This window comes from Scyliorhinus torazame, chromosome 7, assembly GCF_047496885.1.
Source record: "Scyliorhinus torazame isolate Kashiwa2021f chromosome 7, sScyTor2.1, whole genome shotgun sequence".
Lineage (NCBI taxonomy): Eukaryota > Metazoa > Chordata > Chondrichthyes > Carcharhiniformes > Scyliorhinidae > Scyliorhinus > Scyliorhinus torazame.
This window is the reverse complement of record NC_092713.1, coordinates 64,166,301-64,185,442: the sequence shown is the minus strand read 5'-3', so window position 1 is coordinate 64,185,442 and position 19,142 is coordinate 64,166,301. Positions and strand designations below refer to the sequence as shown.

At 48.0% G+C, this 19,142-nt stretch overlaps 1 protein-coding gene across 3 annotated transcripts in view; it reads left to right on the top strand.

Annotated features, from left to right (window-relative positions):
* The first annotated feature begins 873 nt into the window (after positions 1-873).
* Positions 874-19,142, top strand: part of LOC140426275 (riboflavin-binding protein-like) — a 54,049-nt gene continuing 35,780 nt past the window's right edge. For all 3 annotated transcript variants that reach the window (XM_072510832.1, XM_072510835.1, XM_072510833.1), the window contains exons 1-3: positions 874-1,028; positions 14,580-14,741; positions 16,981-17,080. In XM_072510832.1, coding sequence (XP_072366933.1) covers positions 14,597-14,741; positions 16,981-17,080 — 245 coding nt within the window. In that variant the 5' untranslated portion in view covers positions 874-1,028; positions 14,580-14,596. The remainder of the gene's footprint in view (positions 1,029-14,579; positions 14,742-16,980; positions 17,081-19,142) is intronic.

Here is a 19,142-nt window from a genome sequence, read left to right as displayed (position 1 = left end):
TGACTTTGAGTCCAGGATTGGCAATATTTGGGGTATCGGAAGATCCGGGGGCCGAGGGGGGGAGGGAGGCCAATGTTCTGGCCTTCTCCTCCCTGGTAGCCTGGAGACGGGTTTTGCCCGGGATGGAGGGACTCGGAGCCTCCAAAGTCAGGAGTGTGGATCAGTGACATGGCAGAGTTTCTCAGGCTGGAAAAGATTAAGTTCGCCTTGAGAGGATCAATTCAGGGGTTCAGCCGGAGGTGGCAGCCATTCATCGACTTCTTCAAGGAAAATTGAACGTCAGCAGTAAGGGGGGGGGGGGGGGGGAGGGGAAAAGTGGGGGGATGAAAATGGGAGGCATGGTAGTGTAAGACCAGGACAGGGTACTTAGTACACGGGTAATCAGGAAATAGGACGGGGGTAGTAGGAGACGTTGATTTTAGGTTTTTGTGGGGGTCAGCCTGCACAGTTGTTTAAGGAGTGTTAAAGTGTGAAACTGTAAACTGTGAAAATTACAAATGCTTCAATAAAATATTTTCTAAAAAAAAAGGATTGTATTTGCTGGAGTTCAGAAGAATGAGGGGGTATTTCATAGAAACCTATAACATTTTAACAGGCCTGGGCAGGGAGGAGTGCATTTAAGTGTTGGTGGGTGGGGATGTCGGCAAGCTGAGTTGCCATTTTTCCTGGTGGTCTTGCATAATTAAATTGCAAAGATCAAAGGAATTGAAAGCTGTTTGCAACATCCTTTTCAATGGCAGGGGTTGATCTGATTTATTTTGTTTTCTTACCAAACAGAAAGAACAGAATTTCTCAAGCTCAGCAGTGATGAAAGGGCCAAACACAAACTATTTGATTACTTCAGAGAATGTACTGAATTGTTTGCCTCCAACTCTTTGTCAACACTTGTATTGATTGAGTTGGCATTTCAGACTTAACCAGACTTCAGTAAACCAATGAGAGACACAGATAGCTCACCGACCTGATCTGATATAAAAATGGTTTATACCAGTTAAGCAGAGGTGCTCCTATTTCCGTTGTCACAACAGGTATTGGATCTGCAATGTTTTCAGTTATATATGGTATCATTTTGCTGTTTTATATTAATTCTGGGCTATTGGAAGTAAGCGGTAAATTAAAATTTAACCACAGGTGTAAGAGGAGAACGTAAAGACAAGATGGAAAATAATGTGGCCTGTATGTCACCTTAATTACAGAATCATGTGGAATTCCTTTACTCTTGATCATACGGTATTTTTTTAGAATTCTAAAATCTCTATAAAATGAAAATCATATTTACAAAATTTAAAAAGCTGATGAAATTGAATATGAAACCTGTGAGAGAATTCTGTAAAATTAGAAGTATAGAAAAAATGATCACATTATTCACAGAGGGTGCAAGGAAAGCTAGATTACTGATTGAAGCTAAAATTAAATGACTTTTAAGATTAAGTTGTAGTAGTTTACCATGATAATCAGCATCGCCTACCACTGGTACAAATGAAAGTTATGGAATTGTATTAATTAAGATCTCCAATGCTGTCTGTCACTTGTTGCAGTTCAAAAGGAATTGTTGCATTATCATTAGTGAAGTGAGATATTTATACCAGAGTTAGCAGCGTCACAAATTTGTGAGATTATTGTGAACAAAAATGGGTTGTACCTTCTACTTATCATACACATTATTTTAAATTCAAAGTTTACAGTTTGGCATTTTAAAGTGAGATGTTAAGTATTTGCTATTGTGTCTGATATATTGTTTGTATTCATGTATTTCCGTGTTTGTATAGTTCGAGTTTTTAAAGTATTTAGCGATTATCTTAAAACCAATTGTTTTGTTGAATTGATTGTATTTTATGCTACATGGAGTGGCTGATAATGGGTGTTTCAAACATGATTAATTCCTCGTTTCCACTGCACTTGGTCATTTAAAAACAGAGCAAATCACCTTTGGTAAGCTGTTGCCCAATGAGAATCATTAATAAAAGGACCGTTTGCAGGTTGGCAGCTACGGGAATCGGCCTTAAATAGTCACAGTCTTTATCCATGATTTAGATGAAGAGGTGGACTGTATTTACAGGTGGACAAATTTACAGATGATACAAAGGTAGGAAGGCAAATTGTGAGGAACACACAAAGAGTTGGTAAAGGGTTATAGATAGTTTAAGTGAGTGTGCAAAATGGTGGCAGATGGAGGAAATGTTAGATTGCCCACTTTGGGAGGAAGAATAGAAAAGCAAGATATAAATTCAATGGAGAAAGACTGCAGAATTCTCTAGCACAGAGGAATCTAGGAGTGTTCCTGTACATGAATAACAGCCAAGTTGCCAAGTGGTACAGCAAGTAATTGGGAAGAGGGGTGGAGTGTAAAAGGAGGGAAGTCATTCTATATCTGTACAGGACAATGATGAGACCTCATCCATTGTGTGCAGTTTTGGCCTCCTTACTTAAGGAAGGATATACTTGCATTGATAGTAGTTCAGAGAAGGTTCATGCTGATTCCTGAGTTATCTTATGAGGAAAGGTTAGTAGATTGAGTGTATAGCCATTGGAGTTCAGAAGAATAAGAGATGATCTTGAAACATATAGGTTTCTGAGTGGGCTTGACAGGGTGAATGCTGGGAGGATGTTTCCCCCCATGTGGGAATCCAGAACTGCGGGGCACAGTTTACAAAAAGTAGGTCTCCCATTTAAGACGGAGGTCAGGAGTAATTTCTTCTCTGAGTGTCATTAGTATTTGGATTTCTCTTTCCCAGACAGCGGCTTGATCATTGAATATCGGAGGTTAAATGAGACAGTTTTGATCGACAGGGGAAGGATTAGGCAGGAAAATAGAGTTAAGGTGACAATCAGAGGTCTCAAATTGAATGGTGGAGCCGGTTTGATGAGCTAATTGGTCTGTTCCTGCTCCTTTTTCGTCTGATATTATGGACGGGTTTTATCGACCAACCCACCGTGTATTTTTCAGTGGCGGAGGCAGCTCGCCAGCGGGATTTACCCACCCCGGCCTTGTCAACGGGATTTCCCGGTGACTGCACCCCTCATCGGCAAGAAACCTGTGTGCTGGTGTGGGACCGGAATATGCCGCCGACGTCAACAGCCAATAAATCCCACCCCATAAGTGACAATCAGACGAAAGGAGTAAATCTGCCTCTCCACTCTATCTATCCTGAAGGACAAGGGAAGCAAAAGACAAACTAACACAAATGAGGAAAGAAAATTTAAAAAACTTTGAATTCATTCTTGTATTATCAACCTACAAAGATGAAATTTTAGGCTGGAAATACTTTTTTTTTAAATGATTTTTATTGAGTTTTTTGCGCATGGTATATTTACAGGTGTACACGAAGAGAAAAATAAAGAGGATAATAAAAACAAAAACATTATATAAATAAGAAACCACATAAATAAAAAACCAAAGGGTGGGAAAGTAAAAACTGGAGAAGTGTATAGAAGCACCGGAGAGACAATTACATTATCCATGTCTTTTGGAGGGTAACCTCCCTTTCTTTTCTTCTGTCTTTTTTTTAACCAAAAGAGTAGATACAACACCAGCAATAAAAAATAAAACTGGGTGGGGGTGACGCCCAAAAACGATGGGTTTTCGCTGTTGTTGTTGTGTGTTTGCCTCCGCTTCGGCCGTCTATCGTTCCTTCCTCTTGTGCTTTCTTACTTTCAGTTGCCCTGCTTGTGTTTGTTATGGTCATTGTCATTTCCCGTGCTCTCCTTCCAGTTTGTGTTCCCTTGTCTTTCCCCCCTCTGGCTCCTCTCTATTGTTCTTTGCCCCTTCTCCTTCATTCTTCCCTCTCCTCCCTTCCCTGCCCCCCTTTTCCCCCCTCCTTCTTTCCCTCCCTGCAGCTTTCCTTCCTTTTATGTTGTGTTTGGTTACCCCCCTCTTGCACTGTCTGTTCCCCCCCCCCCACCCCACCCCGGGTCTTTCCCTCTTTCCTTTTCTTTTCTCACGTTTTGGCTACTTTCCCCTGGCTCTTGGCTACTTGATTATTTATTTGTTTGTTTGTTAGCCACAAGCAGGTCCCGGAACAGTTGGATGAATGGCTCCCATGTTCTGAAGAAGCCATCTTCTGACCCCCAGATGGCGAATTTGATTTTCTTCATTTGGAGAAATTCCGATAGGTTGGACAGCCAGTCTGCAGCTTTGGGTGGTGCTGCTAACCGCCAGCCGATCAGGATTCTACGGCGGGCGATCAGGAAGGCAAAGGCAAGGGCGTCCGCCCTCCCCATGATGAGATCTGGCTGGTTTGATACACTGTAGACCGCCACTTTCGGGCACGGATTCACCCTCATCTCCATCACTTTGGACATTGCCTCGAAGAAGGCAGTCCAGTACCCAGCAAGTCTGGGGCAAGACCAGAACATGTGGGTGTGGTTGGCTGGGCCTTCTTGGCACCGTTCACATCTGTCCACCACCTCCAGGAAGAACCTACTCATTTGGGTTCTTGTTAAGTGAGCTCTATGTACCACCTTTAGTTACGTTAGGTTGAGTCTTGTGCCCGTGGAGGTGGAGTTGACCCTATATGCACAGGGCTAAGTCGCTGGCTTTGAAAGCAGACCAAGGCCAACAGCACGGTTCAATTCCCGTACCAGCCTCCCCGAACAGGCGCTGGAATGTGGCGACTCGGGGCTTTTCACAGTAACTTCATTTGAAGCCTACCTGTGACAATAAGGGATTTTCATTTCATTTCGTATACTTGCTGCCAGCTTTGAAAATCCAAATCTCAGTGCCCAGATGCTTCAGGGTAATTTTGGGGCAGCACAGTAGCATTGTGGATAGCACAATTGCTTCACAGCTCCAGGGTCCCAGGTTCGATTCCGGCTTGGGTCACTGTCTGTGCGGAGTCTGCACATCCTCCCCGTGTGTGCGGGGGTTTCCTCCGGGTGCTCCGGTTTCCTCCCACAGTCCAAAGGTGTGCAGGTTATGTGGATTGGCCATGATAAATTGCCCTTAGTGTCCAAAATTGCCCTTAGTGTCCAGAATTGCCCTTAGTGTTGGGTGGGGTTCCTGGGTTATGGGGATAGGGTGGAGGTGTTGACCTTGGGTAGGGTGCTCTTTCCAAGAGCCGGTGCAGACTCGATGGGCCAAATGGCCTCCTTCTGCACTGTAAATTCTATGATAATCTATGATATCGTGCTTCGCTCCAGAGCCCCCACCCTATTTTGAGCCCCAGGTCTTCCTCCCATTTCTTCCTCGTGTTGTCCAGTACAGTGTCAGCCCTCTCTACCAGTCATTCATACATGTCACTACAGTTTCCTTTGTCCAGAATGTTTGCGTCCAATAATTCCTCTGGTAGTTTCTGTCGTGGTGGTAGTGGGTACGCCCTTGTCTCCTTCCGTAGGAAGTTTTTAAGCTGCAGGCACCTGAGTTTGTTGCCCTCAGCTAGCTGAAATCTCTCCGTCAGTTCATCCAGTGTTGTGATCCTGCCATCAGTGTAAAGGTCCCTGACTGTCAGTGTCGTCGTCCCCCTCCCCGCCCCCGGCCTGTCTCCACCATTTAAAGATGGCGTCGGTACGAACCTATGGATGCTGCAGATGGGAGCTTTGTCAGACATTTCGGTCAGACCGAATTGCTGCCGTAGTTGGTTCCAGGTCTGGAGGGTGGCTACCACCACTGGGCTGCTGGAGTGATTTTTGGGTGGGGATGGGAGTGTCGGCGTGGCGAGGGCCCGGAGTGAGGTCCCCCTGCAGGAAGCCTCCTCCGCGCGCACCCACTCGGCTTCTGGCTCCTTAATCCATCCCATTACTTGTTCTGCTGTTGTCACCCAGTGGTAGAATTGTAGGTTTGGGAAGGCTACCCCCGGACTTTGTTTTTTGTATGATCTTCTTTGGGATCCTAGCATTCTTCCCGCCCCCCAAAACAAAAGCCATGATTAATTTGTCCAGTCAGTTGAAAAAGGCCTTGGGGATATAGATCGGGTTAGATCTAAGTAGGACGTAACTGGGCAGCACGTTCATTTTTATCATCTGCACTCTCCCCGCGAGGCAGAGTGGGCGTGTGTTCCATCTTTGCAGGTCCTTTTTGACTTCCTCTGTCAGACTGGTCAGGTTCCACTTGTGGACCCCGCCCAGTCGTGTGCGATTTGGACCTCCAGATAGCGGAATTTGTGGCAGGCTTGTTTAAATGTCAGTCCCCTCAGCACTGCCCCTCCCCCTTGCGGGTTCACCAGGAAGATCTCGCTTTTGCTCATATTGAGTTTGTAGCCTGAGAAGGCACCGAACTCTTTCAGGAGAGCTATGATTCCTTCCATGCTGCTTTGTGGGTCTGAGATGTAGAGGAGCAGGTCATCTGCATAGAGCGAGACTCTGTGCTCTCTGCCTCCCCTTTGGATCCCCCTCCAGTCTTTTGCTGTTCTGAGAGTGATCGCTAGGGCAAACAGCAGTGGGGTCAGCGGGCATCCCTGCCTGGTGCCCCTGTGCAGCTGGAAGTACTGGGAGCTGGTGTTGTTTGTCCGCACACTCGCCATGGGAGTGTTGTACAGGGGCTTCACCCAGGAGGTGAACTGTGATCCGAACCTGAACTGCTCCAGTACCTCTATGAGGTACTGCCACTCGACTCTGTCGAAAGCCTTTTCTGTGTCCAGGGAGACGATCACCTCTGGTGTTCTCTCCCCGGGTGGGGTCGTTATCACGTTCAGCGCGTGGCTGATGTTTGATGTCAGCTGTCTACCTTTGACAAAGCTCGTCTGGTCCTCTGCGACGACCTCTGGAACGCAGTCCTCCAGCCTTTTGGCTAGGATTTTGGCCAGTACTTTGGCATCTACATTTAGTAGTGAGATGGGTCTGTATGACCCGTGCAGGTTGTAAATACTTGATGCATTTCCTTCCTCCCCATCCCTGCTTTTCAAACTCGGACCCAATTAAAACCTGTAGAAATTGAGGGGCAGCACGGGGAGGGGGAGGGGGAAAGGATGAATAAATGAAAGAAGGAGGATCGGAGGAGAAAAAGAATAGTGGTTAGCATGGCTTCCTCACAACGCCGAGAACCCGTGTTTGATCCTGGCCCCGGGTCACTGTGTGGAGTTTGCACATTCTCCCCGTGTGTGTGTGTGGGTCTCACCCCCACAACCCAGAAAGATATGCAGGGTAGATGAATTGGCCATGTTAAATTGCCCCTTAATTGGAAAAAAAGAATTGGGTGCTCTAAAGTTAGAAAAAGAAAAGAAAATCTGCAGAAATTGTGCTTGGATTGAAATATTTCCTGCATGCTATCTTTTTTGTGTCTCTGCCTTTGTGGACTTTGTCTTCTTTTGTCAATTATCTCTTTGTATCTTCTTTGTATCTCACTCTGTCTTCATTCCGTCCCTCAATTTCCCACCCCCTCAATCTTTTCCCTTTGCTTCTGTTCTGTCCTTGCATTCGGACTCTGATCTTTCTTTCTTTGCACAATATCCATGACCTGTATTGTCTATCCTTCTTTGCATTCTCTCTTTTTTTTTTATTAAATATTTTATTGAAAATTTTTGGTCAACCAACACAGTACATTGTGCATCCTTTACACAATATTATAACAACACAAATAACAATGACCTATTTTATAAACAAAAAATGAATAAATAATAAATAACAAAAATGAAAACTAGCCCTAATTGGCAACTGCCTTGTCACAAGTAACACTCTCCAAAAATATAATTTAACAGTCCAATATATAATTATCTGTAGCAACGACCTATACATACTATACAGTATATATTAACAACCCTGAGAGTCCTTCTGGTTCCTCCCCCCCCCCCCCCCCCCCCCCGATCCTGGGCTGCTGCTGCTGCCTTCTTTTTCCCATTCCGTCTATCTTTCTGCGAGGTATTCGACGAACGGTTGCCACCGCCTGGTGAACCCTTGAGCTGACCCCCTTAGGACGAACTTAATCCGCTCTAGCTTTATAAACCCCGCCATGTCATTTATCCATGTCTCCACCCCCGGGGGCTTGGCTTCTTTCCACATTAGCAATATCCTGCGCCGGGCTACTAGGGACGCAAAGGCCAAAACATCGGCCTCTCTCGCCTCCTGCACTCCCGGCTCTTGTGCAACCCCAAATATAGCCAACCCCCAGCTTGGTTCGACCCGGACTCCTAGTACTTTTGAAAGCACCTTTGTCACCCCCATCCAAAACCCCTGTAGTGCCGGGCATGACCAAAACATATGGGTATGATTCGCTGGGCTTCTTGAGCACCTCGCACACCTATCCTCCACCCCAAAAAATTTACTGAGCCGTGCTCCAGTCATATGTGCCCTGTGTAATACCTTAAACTGAATCAGGCTTAGCCTGGCACACGAGGATGACGAGTTTACCCTGCTTAGGGCATCTGCCCACAGCCCCTCCTCGATCTCCTCCCCCAGCTCTTCTTCCCATTTCCCTTTTAGTTCATCTACCATAGTCTCCCCTTCGTCCCTCATTTCCCTATATATATCTGACACCTTACCATCCCCCACCCATGTCTTTGAGATCACTCTGTCCTGCACCTCTTGTGTCGGGAGCTGCGGGAATTCCCTCACCTGTTGCCTCGCAAAAGCCCTCAGTTGCATATACCTGAATGCATTCCCTTGGGGCAACCCATATTTCTCGGTCAGCGCTCCCAGACTCGCGAACTTCCCATCCACAAACAGATCTTTCAGTTGCGTTATTCCTGCTCTTTGCCACATTCCATATCCCCCATCCATTCCCCCCGGGGCAAACCTATGATTGTTTCTTATCGGGGACCCCCCCAAGGCCCCAGTCTTTCCCCTATGCCGTCTCCACTGTCCCCAAATCTTCAGTGTAGCCACCACCACCGGGCTTGTGGTGTAGTTCCTCGGTGAGAACGGCAATGGGGCTGTCACCATAGCCTGTAGGCTAGTCCCCCTACAGGACGCCCTCTCTAATCTCTTCCACGCCGCTCCCTCCTCCTCTCCCATCCACTTACTCACCATTGAAATATTAGCGGCCCAATAATACTCACTTAGGCTCGGTAGTGCCAGCCCCCCCTATCCCTGCTACGCTGTAAGAATCCCTTCCTCACTCTCGGGGTCTTTCCGGCCCACACAAAACCCATGATGCTCTTTTCAATCCTTTTTAAAAAAGCCTTCGTGATCACCACCGGGAGGCACTGAAACACAAAGAGGAATCTCGGGAGGACCACCATCTTAACCGCCTGCACCCTCCCTGCCAGTGACAGGGATACCATATCCCATCTCTTGAAATCCTCCTCCATATGTTCCACCAACCGCGTTAAATTTAACCTATGCAATGTGCCCCAATTCTTAGCTATCTGGATCCCCAGGTAACGAAAGTCCCTTGTTACCTTCCTCAACGGTAGGTCCTCTATTTCTCTACTCTGCTCCCCTGGATGCACCACAAACAACTCACTTTTCCCCATGTTCAATTTATACCCTGAAAAATCCCCAAACTCCCCAAGTATCCGCATTATTTCTGGCATCCCCTCCGCCGGGTCCGCCACGTATAGTAGCAAATCGTCCGCATACAAAGATACCCGGTGTTCTTCTCCTCCCCTAAGTACTCCCCTCCACTTCTTGGAACCCCTCAACGCTATCGCCAGGGGCTCAATCGCCAGTGCAAACAATAATGGGGACAGAGGGCATCCCTGCCTTGTCCCTCTATGGAGCCGAAAATATGCAGATCCCCGTCCATTCGTGACCACGCTCGCCACTGGGCCCTATAGAACAGCTGCACCCATCTAACATACCCCTCTCCAAAACCAAATCTCCTCAACACCTCCCACAAATAATCCCACTCTATCAAATGCTTTCTCGGCATCCATCGCCACTACTATCTCCGTTTCTCCCTCTGGTGGGGCCATCATCATTACCCCTAACAACCTCCGTATATTCGTGTTCAGCTGTCTCCCCTTCACAAACCCAGTTTGGTCCTCGTGGACCACCCCCGGGACACATTCCTCTATTCTCATTGCCATTACCTTGGCCAGGACCTTGGCATCTACATTTAGGAGGGAAATAGGTCTATAGGATCCGCATTGTAGCGGGTCCTTTTCCTTCTTTAAGAGAAGCGATATCGTTGCTTCAGACATAGTCGGGGGCAGTTGTCCCCTTTCCTTTGCCTCATTAAAGGTCCTCGTCAGTACCGGGGCGAGCAAGTCCACATATTTTCTATAGAATTCGACTGGGAATCCATCCGGTCCCGGGGCCTTTCCCGCCTGCATGCTCCTAATTCCTTTCACCACTTCTTCTACCTCGATCTGTGCTCACAGTCCCACCCTTTCCTGCTCTTCCACCTTGGGAAATTCCAGCCGATCCAAGAAGCCCATCATTCTCTCCCTCCCATCCGGGGGTTGAGCTTCATATAATTTTTAATAAAATGTCTTGAACACTCCATTCACTCTCTCCACTCCCCGCTCCATCTCTCCTTCCTCATCCCTCACTCCCCCTATTTCCCTCGCTGCTCCCCTTTTCCTCAATTGGTGTGCCAGCAACCTGCTCGCCTTCTCCCCATATTCGTACTGTACACCCTGTGCCTTCCTCCATTGTGCCTCTGCAGTGCCTGTAGTCAGCAAATCAAATTCTACATGTAGCTTTTGCCTTTCCCTGTACAGTCCCTCCTCCGGTGCTTCCGCATATTGTCTGTCCACCCTCAAAAGTTCTTGCAGCAACCGCTCCCGTTCCTTACTCTCCTGCTTCCCTTTATGTGCCCTTATTGATATCAGCTCCCCTCTAACCACCGCCTTCAACGCCTCCCAGACCACTCCCACCTGGACCTCCCCATTATCATTGAGTTCCAAGTACTTTTCAATGCACCCCCTCACCCTTAGACACACCCCCTCATCTGCCATTAGTCCCATGTCCATTCTCCAGGGTGGGCGCCCTCCTGTTTCCTCCCCTATCTCCAAGTCCACCCAGTGTGGAGCGTGATCCGAAATGGCTATAGCCGTCTACTCCGTTCCCCTCACCTTCGGGATCAATGCCCTACCCAGCACAAAAAAGTCTATTCGCGAGTAGACTTTATGGACATAGGAGAAAAACGAGAACTCCTTACTCCTAGGTCTGCTAAATCTCCACGGGTCTACACCTCCCATCTGCTCCATAAAATCTTTAAGTACCTTGGCTGCTGCCGGCCTCCTTCCAGTCCTGGACTTCGACCTATCCAGCCCTGGTTCCAACACCGTATTAAAATCTCCCCCCATTATCAGCTTTCCCATCTCTAGGTCCGGAATGCGTCCTAGCATCCGCCTCATAAAATTGGCATCATCCCAGTTCGGGGCATATACGTTTACCAAAACCACCGTCTCCCCCTGTAGTTTGCCACTCACCATCACGTATTTGCCCCCGTTATCCGCCACTATAGTCTTTGCCTCGAACATTACCCGCTTCCCCACTAATATAGTCACCCCCCTGTTTTTCGCATCTAGCCCCGAATGGAACACCTGCCCCACCCATCCTTTGCGTAGCCTAACCTGGTCTATCAGTTTCAGGTGCGTTTCCTGTAACATAACCACATCTGCCTTAAGTTTCTTAAGGTGTGCGAGTACCCGTGCCCTCTTTATCGGCCCGTTCAGCCCTCTCACGTTCCACGTGATCAGTCGAGTTGGGGGGCTTCCTACCCCCCCCCCCTTGTCGATTAGCCATCACCTTTTTCCAGCTCCTCACCCGGTTCCCACGCAGCTGTATCTTCCCCAGGCGGTGCCCCCCCGCCCATCCTCTCCCATACCAGCTCCCCCCTCTCCCCCGCAGCAGCAACCCAGTAATTCCCCCCTCCCACCCCCCCCCCCCCCCCCCCGCTAGATCCCCCGCTAGCGTAATTACTCCCCCCATGTTGCTCCCAGAAGTCAGCAAACTCTGGCTGACCTCGGCTTCCCCCCGTGACCTCGGCTCGCACCGTGCGACGCCCCCTCCTTCCTGCTTCTCTATTCCCGCCATGATTATCATAGCGCGGGAACCAAGCCCGCGCTTCTCCCTTGGCCCCGCCCCCAATGGCCAACGCCCCATCTCCTCCACCTCCCCTCCTCCCCCCATCACCACCTGTGGGAGAGAGAAAAGTTACCACATTGCAGGATTAGTACATAAAACCCCTCTTTGCCCCCCACATTCGCCCCACCACTTTGTTCGAACGTTCTTTTCAATAACCCGCTCATTCCAGTTTTTCTTCCACAATAAAAGTCCACGCTTCATCCGCCGTCTCAAAGTAGTGGTGCCTCCCTCGATATGTGACCCACAGTCTTGCCGGTTGCAGCATTCCAAATTTTATCTTCTTTTTATGAAGCACCGCCTTGGCCCGATTAAAGCTCGCCCTCCTTCTCGCCACCTCCGCACTCCAGTCTTGATAAACGCGGACCACCGCGTTCTCCCATTTACTGCTCCGAGTTTTCTTCGCCCATCTAAGGACCATTTCTCTATCCTTAAAACGGAGGAATCTCACCACTATGGCTCTGGGAATTTCTCCTGCTCTCGGTCCTCGCGCCATCACTCGGTATGCTCTCTCCACCTCCAACGGACCCGCCGGGGCCTCTGCTCCCATTAACGAGTGCAGCATCGTGCTCACATATGCCCCGACGTCCGCTCCCTCCACACCTTCAGGAAGACCAAGAATCCTCAGGTTGTTCCTCCTTGCATTGTTTTCCAGTGCCTCCAACCTTTCCACACATCGTTTCTGATGTGCCTCCTGCGTCTCCGTCTTCACCACCAGGCCCTGTATGTCGTCCTCATTGTCGGCTGCCTTTGCCTTCACGACCCGAAGCTCCCGCTCCTGGGTCTTTTGTTCCTCCTTTAGCCCTTCGATCGCCTGTAGTATCGGGGCCAACAGCTCTTTCTTCATTTCCTTTTTGATCTCTTCCACACAGCATTTCAAGAAGTCTAGTTGTTCAGGGCCCCATGTTAAACTGCCACCTTCCGACGCCATCTTGGTTTTTGCTTGCCTTCCTTGCCGCTGTTCTAAAGGATCCACTGCAATCTGGCCACTTTCTCCTCCTTTTTCCATCCGTATCCAGGGGGGATTCCCTTCTGGTTTACCGCACAGTGTTTTTAGCCGTCAAAATTGCCGTAGGGGCTCCTATCAAGAGCCCAAAAGTCCGTTTCACAGGGAGCTGCCGAAACGTGCGACTCAGCTGGTCATCGCCGCACCCGGAAGTCCTTTGCATTCTTTCTTGCTGAATGTTCACTCCACCCTAACTTCCACGTGTTGCTTCCATTCATTTGGTTTCTCCTCCATTCTATTGAATCTATCCTTTTTTGTCTTATATATTCTTCCTGTTTTAATTCTGTCTCTTTTACTCCCTTAATTTCTTTCTGTTCACTTTTTATTTCTACATTCTGGGAGTGCGAAATTGGGCTCAAGCACCCAAAATGGTGTCTGATGAGCACATGCATACATTTATGCTGAGAATTTGTGGCAGACCCCACCTTGGTGAGGGTGTTACTAGGCATGCGCAATGACACCAATTAGCATCAACACATGTTGAGCAGCAGGAAGGATATCCAGCCCAGCCGCCTACTCCAATACAATTTATACAGATTATCAGCTACTTTCCACTTTGGCTTCAATGCTTCTGCAGAAACCAATTGCTCACAGACATGAGTGCGTTATACATACGAGCATATGAGCATACAAAGTAGGAGCAGACAGAGCAACATTGACAGGGAGAACAATTAGACGCTGTGCGGAGCAGGAGAAAATGCTAAAGGGGGAGGATGGGAAGAAAGGGAGAGAATGGCTCTCAGCCGAATGCCATATCAACTCAGGGTGTTCAAGGAGCAATTCTCCTACCCGAACCTTAACAATGAATGAAGTGTGAGATATCTTTGTTTAATTTGTTCATGGGATGTGAGCATCTTTGGCAAGGTCAAAATTTGTTATCCACCCCTAATTGCCCTTGAGAAGGTGGTGATGAGCTACCTTCTTGAATTACTGCAGTTCTTGTGGTGTAGGTAAACCTGCAGTGCTATTAGGGAGGGAGTTCCAGGATTCTGACCCAGCAACAGTGAAGGAATGATAATATAATTCTGATTCAGACTGATGTGTGGCTTGCAGGTATGTTTCCATGATGCCCTAATTCCTTGCCCTTTTAGGTGTTAGAGGTCAGAAGCTTTGAAAGATGCTGTCAAAGGAGTTTTGGCAAATTGCTGCCTTTCGATAAGGCAGTTTTCAAGGATGTCTGCCATCTGCTGCAGCAAGAACCAGGCCTTAGTGCAGGGCAATGACCTCATTGCTGGTGACTGTGATGGTGGCTGTAGTGATAAACCTGAGTTGATCTGCAACCTTCCAGGCTGTAGCTGGAGAGATTTAAAAAAGCATATTGCAGTTTGCTGCAAATGTGGGAGGGAGATCACTGAGGTTCAATATTTAATGAGGGCTTGCTTCAGTTACTCACTTGCGTGGCAGAGTGAGCACACGGTTTCACGACGATTGTGGATTTCTCCATTCACTGCACACATATTGCGACAGCTACATATCAACTCTGTCCAATAGCAGAACCGAGAGATTCCACTCCCTCATTGTCCAGCTAGGTGGTGATCGGGGAAGTGGACCATGGATGTCAATGCTTGGCACCCTGGCAACAGAAATATCAAGATATGGAATGGCAGAAATATTCAGAAATGTAACCGGAGCACAATACTGTTTCACATCTACTTTGCTTCTTTTGCAGGTTGAAAGACAGTGGTCATGATGATTACGTTTCTTGGTATTTCTATTGCAACATTGATTCTGGCAGTTGATTGTTATGGAGACAGCTGTCTGTCAGGAATAAATCACAAGGCAATGCCTGGCCCTGAGCCAGGCATGAGGGCGTGCAAACTCTACTCCCAATGTAAGTTAAAGCAACCAAACCAAAGGCAAATGAAAAATTTAACAGTCATGTGCTTCTCCTTTGGGAAATAAAGATAAACTTTGAATTACATTGGAAAGTAAAGAAACAGAGAAGACCAACCATCCAGCCAGTCCTACAAATCCACTCCATTGGGGCAGCACGGTGGCGCAGTGAGTAGCACTGATGCCTCACGGCGCCGAGGTCCCAGGTTTGATCCTGGCTCTGGGTCACTGTCCGTGTGGAGTTTGCACATTCTCACCGTGTTTGCGTGGGTTTCGCCCCCACAACCCAAAGATGTGCATGTTAGTTGGATTGACAGCGCCAAATTGCCCCTAAATTGGAAAAAATGAATTGGGTACTTTATATTTAAAAAACAAAACCCACTCCACTATCTAATTGCCCCATTAATTGCCCAGCAGGATAAGAGGTTGGCTATTCAGGATTGAGATAAGACATAGTGAATCTTTGGAATTCTCTACCTTCGACACCCATGGATGCTCCATTGATGAGTAGATGTAACACTGACACTCACCAATTTTTTTTTTTGGTCAGAAGAGAATCAAGGAATATGGGGATTGGGCAGTAAAGTGTAGTTGATGTCATGAATTTAGTGAATGGCAGAGCGGATCTGATGGATTGGATTGTCTCCCCCTGTTCCCATTGTTAGGAAATTGTTATTACACCCTCATACTTAAGTTGGAATTGTGGTTTTAATTGTTTAATAGACTGCACCAAATATAAAGGGGATTCAGGTGGCACTGTTGTGTTGTTGGAGAAGTGATTGTTGAACACAATGAATTTGGAGTCGAAGAGGTCAAGACCGGCTTTCTATTTCTCATTATAGAGTTACCATTGGAGCTTACCACCCATTTTGTATATTCTTGTGTAACTATCTGTCTACCTGAACAATCCCTTCCAAACCTTCATCACTCTGTGTCAAGTATCTGTATTCTTTCCCTCTTTTAAGCTTGTCTCTTTGCCCTGATTATAGAGTTGGTGGCACATTTTGTGATGAGGTGCCTTGATTCATCTGTATATCCACACAGTGAATGATATCCATTGGTCATGAGGTTGGGGCATTAAACCTGCATAGGATTGTTCTATGTTGCAATGATCTGGCCTTCTGTTACATTCCTATTTGATAAAGTAAATCATGAGTGAAATTCACACAGATGGTGCAGTCTAATGGAAAAGCTTCTAACTGTTATTTCAGGTGGATTTGGCTGGGAGTTTCTCCCAGCTCTGTCGGTGAGTTCCCCTTCGCTATCTAACTGAAGCTGAACTCGCTGGCCAGACCTGCTCCTCAGAGATCGGCCCACCGGGCCCCAATCTCTAAGTGAGTTTGAGGCTCCCTCATACCTCCTATCCATGGGCAATGTCACCCTCCCCACACAGGTCGTCACAACCCCACACCCCCTAAGTGAGGACATCCCGCTATGGGTTCGCTGAAGGTCCACCTTTTCAGGACTTCCCATGCCCCCACTTCCAGGACACCTGACCTTAACTACCCCAAACCTCCGGAAGCCCCTTCATACCCGCCCTTCACATACCCCCACACTTCACCTACCCCCCGCCCCCCATTCCTCCTTTCATGGGCATGGCTTCCTTCAGGCCCAGACCCATGGCAGTGCCACCCTGGTAGTGCTCCTGTCAGCTTGGCTGTGCCACCCAGGCACCTTGGCAGTGACAGTGCCCAGGTGCCAGCTTGGAAGTATCATGGTGCCTGGGTGTTACGGGGAGAGTCAGCGTGCCACCCTGCCCTGTCCCAGACCTCCCGGGGCCTCCAAGGTCTGGGTGTCCGTCTCTCCCCCCCCCCCCCCCCCCCCCCCCCGTCCCGTCCCCCTGCCGATGATGTTCCATCTGGTCCATGTTTGTGTGAACCAGTACTAATTGGCACCCAGCTGGTGTCTCCATGTGGAGGCTGATAGATGTTGGGAGCTGGTTAGGTTTGGCACCAGCACAGTTAAGTGGGTTCTTAAACCCACAATGGCGGGAGCCAGATTGGGACACCTAGTTGCATTTCACGATGTGCAATGATTGTCAGGAAGCCCAGGGGAGCCTCTACCGGCCTTGTCGTGCACCGATTCCAGTGGGCTGCGGCCAGTAGATCACGCCCAGAGAGTTTGTGACCGTGTCAGAAATACATGAACATTCCTAAACTGTGGTTTATCTGCAAGTTTTCGAGGAGGCTCATGACTGGATTGCTTTCCAGGTTATTTACTTGGTTTTCTTCCAACAGCTTCATGCTGCTTTTCCAACTACACCGAACAACTGGCTGTGGCCCCGGTCACTAAGGTGCAGAATACCTATTGGAATCGATGTGGTCAACTTAGTTCAAGGTAGGTTCTTTGGGGTAGAGGACAGATGTGGAAGGTGCTCAGGGAGCCCGGCGAACCATGTCCATATGTTTTGGTCATGCCCGGCACTGGAGGGGTTCTGGAGAGGAGTGGCGGGAGCAATATCTCAGGTGGTGAAAGGCCGGGTCAAGCCAAGTTGGGGGCTAGCAATATTTGGAGTAGTGGACGAGCCGGGAGTGCAGGAGGCGAAAGAGGCCGGCATTCTGGCCTTTGCGTCCCTAGTAGCCCGGCGAAGGATCTTGCTAATGTGGAAGGAGGTGAAGCCCCCTAGCTTGGAGGCCTGGATAAATGATATGGCTGGGTTCATAAAGCTGGAGAGGATTAAGTTCGCCTTGAGAGCGTCTGTGCAGGGGTTGTACAGGCGGTGGCAACCGTTCCTAGACTATCTCACGGAGCGTTAGAGAAAGGTCGGTCAGCAGCAGCAGCAACCCTGGGGGAGGGGGGGGGGGGACGTCTTGGGAAGGGAGGGGATGGGGGGGAATGGGGGATTGCTTGGGGGGATGGATGAGCAAGAGATAATATGAAGGGTGGGGGAAACTGGCACGTGCGGGAGAGAGCCAGTGTATAAAGCTATGTAAATATACCATTTTGCCATGTATATATCTTGCTCATTGCGATTTCTTGTTATTTTGTTACGGGGGGGGAGGGGTTATTGTTTGTAAGGGGAAAAAATTGTGGTGTTAAAAAACTTTAATAAATATATATATTTTTTAAAAACTTAGTTCAAGGTAAGCCAACATCTTTTTCAAAACTTTTTTAAGAATTCAAAATTCTTATATTTTTGAATGGCCTCTGTTCCCTTTCAGTGGAAATAGTCCAGGCTCTGGTTATTGATGATAATAGCCAGAGTTTATGAAACTGGACTCGAACTCATCAGTTCAAATCCTGCCATGGCAAGTAGTCTAATTGAAATCAATAAGCAGAACCTGGTGATTTGAGCCCCACAAAATGATTGTGAAGCTGTAAAAACACTTCTTTAAAATAAATGTAGAGTACCCTATTAATTTTTTCCAATTAAAGGGCAATTTAGCGTGGCCAATCCACCCACCCTACACATAGAATCAAAGAATTTACAGTGCAGAAGGAGGCCATTCGGCCCATTGAGTCTATACCGGCCCTTGGAAAGAGCACCCTACATAAGCCCACGCCCCCACCCTATCCCTGTAACCCAGTAACCCCTTTTAATCTTTTTTTTGGACACTAAAGGCAATTTAGCATGGCCAATCCACCAAACCTGCAGAGCTCTGGACTGTGGGAGGAAACCGGAGCACGCGGAGGAAACCCACGCAGACACGGGGAGAATCTTTGGGTTGTGGGTGCGAACCCCCGCCGACACGGGAAAAATGTGCAAACTCCACACGGACAATGACCCAGGACCGGGATTGAACCTAGGACCTTGGCGCTGTGAAGCAGCAGTGCTAGCCAGTGCCCGACCGCGCCGCCCCTATGAAGCTGTAAAAATACAGCCAATGGAAAGGATCTGCCGTCCCTCTCGAGTATGGCTTCGGGTGTTGCTCCTGTTACATACTAACAACAAAAACTGGCATTTATATAGCACCTTTAAGATAGAAAATTGCCCTTGGCACATCATGGATGTGTAATCAGACAAAAAAGTCCAAAGATGTGCAGGTTAGATGGATAGGCCATGATCAATTTCCCCCTAGTGTTCAAAAGGTTAGGTTAGATAGGGTTGCTGGGTTAAGGCGATAGGGTGAGGGCCTGACCCTAAGTAAGATATCTTTCAAGAGGGACGGGGAAGACCCGATGGGCCGAATAGCCTCCTTCTGCACTGTAGTGATTCTATTCTATGAAAAAGGAACACAGAGATGAAAAGAAGAATCTAGAAGGGGTGAACAAAATGTGGCCGATGGGATGTTTTTTAATGAGGACCTTAGAGGAGGAAAAGGAGAAGGGTTTAGGGAGTGAATTTCAGAGTGCTGGGCTTAGATGGCTGCAAGCAAGACAACTTTTGTAAAGGGCAACGAAAGGACTCCACACCGAGTTGTAGAGAAAAACAAAACATAATTTATTTAACACATTAACT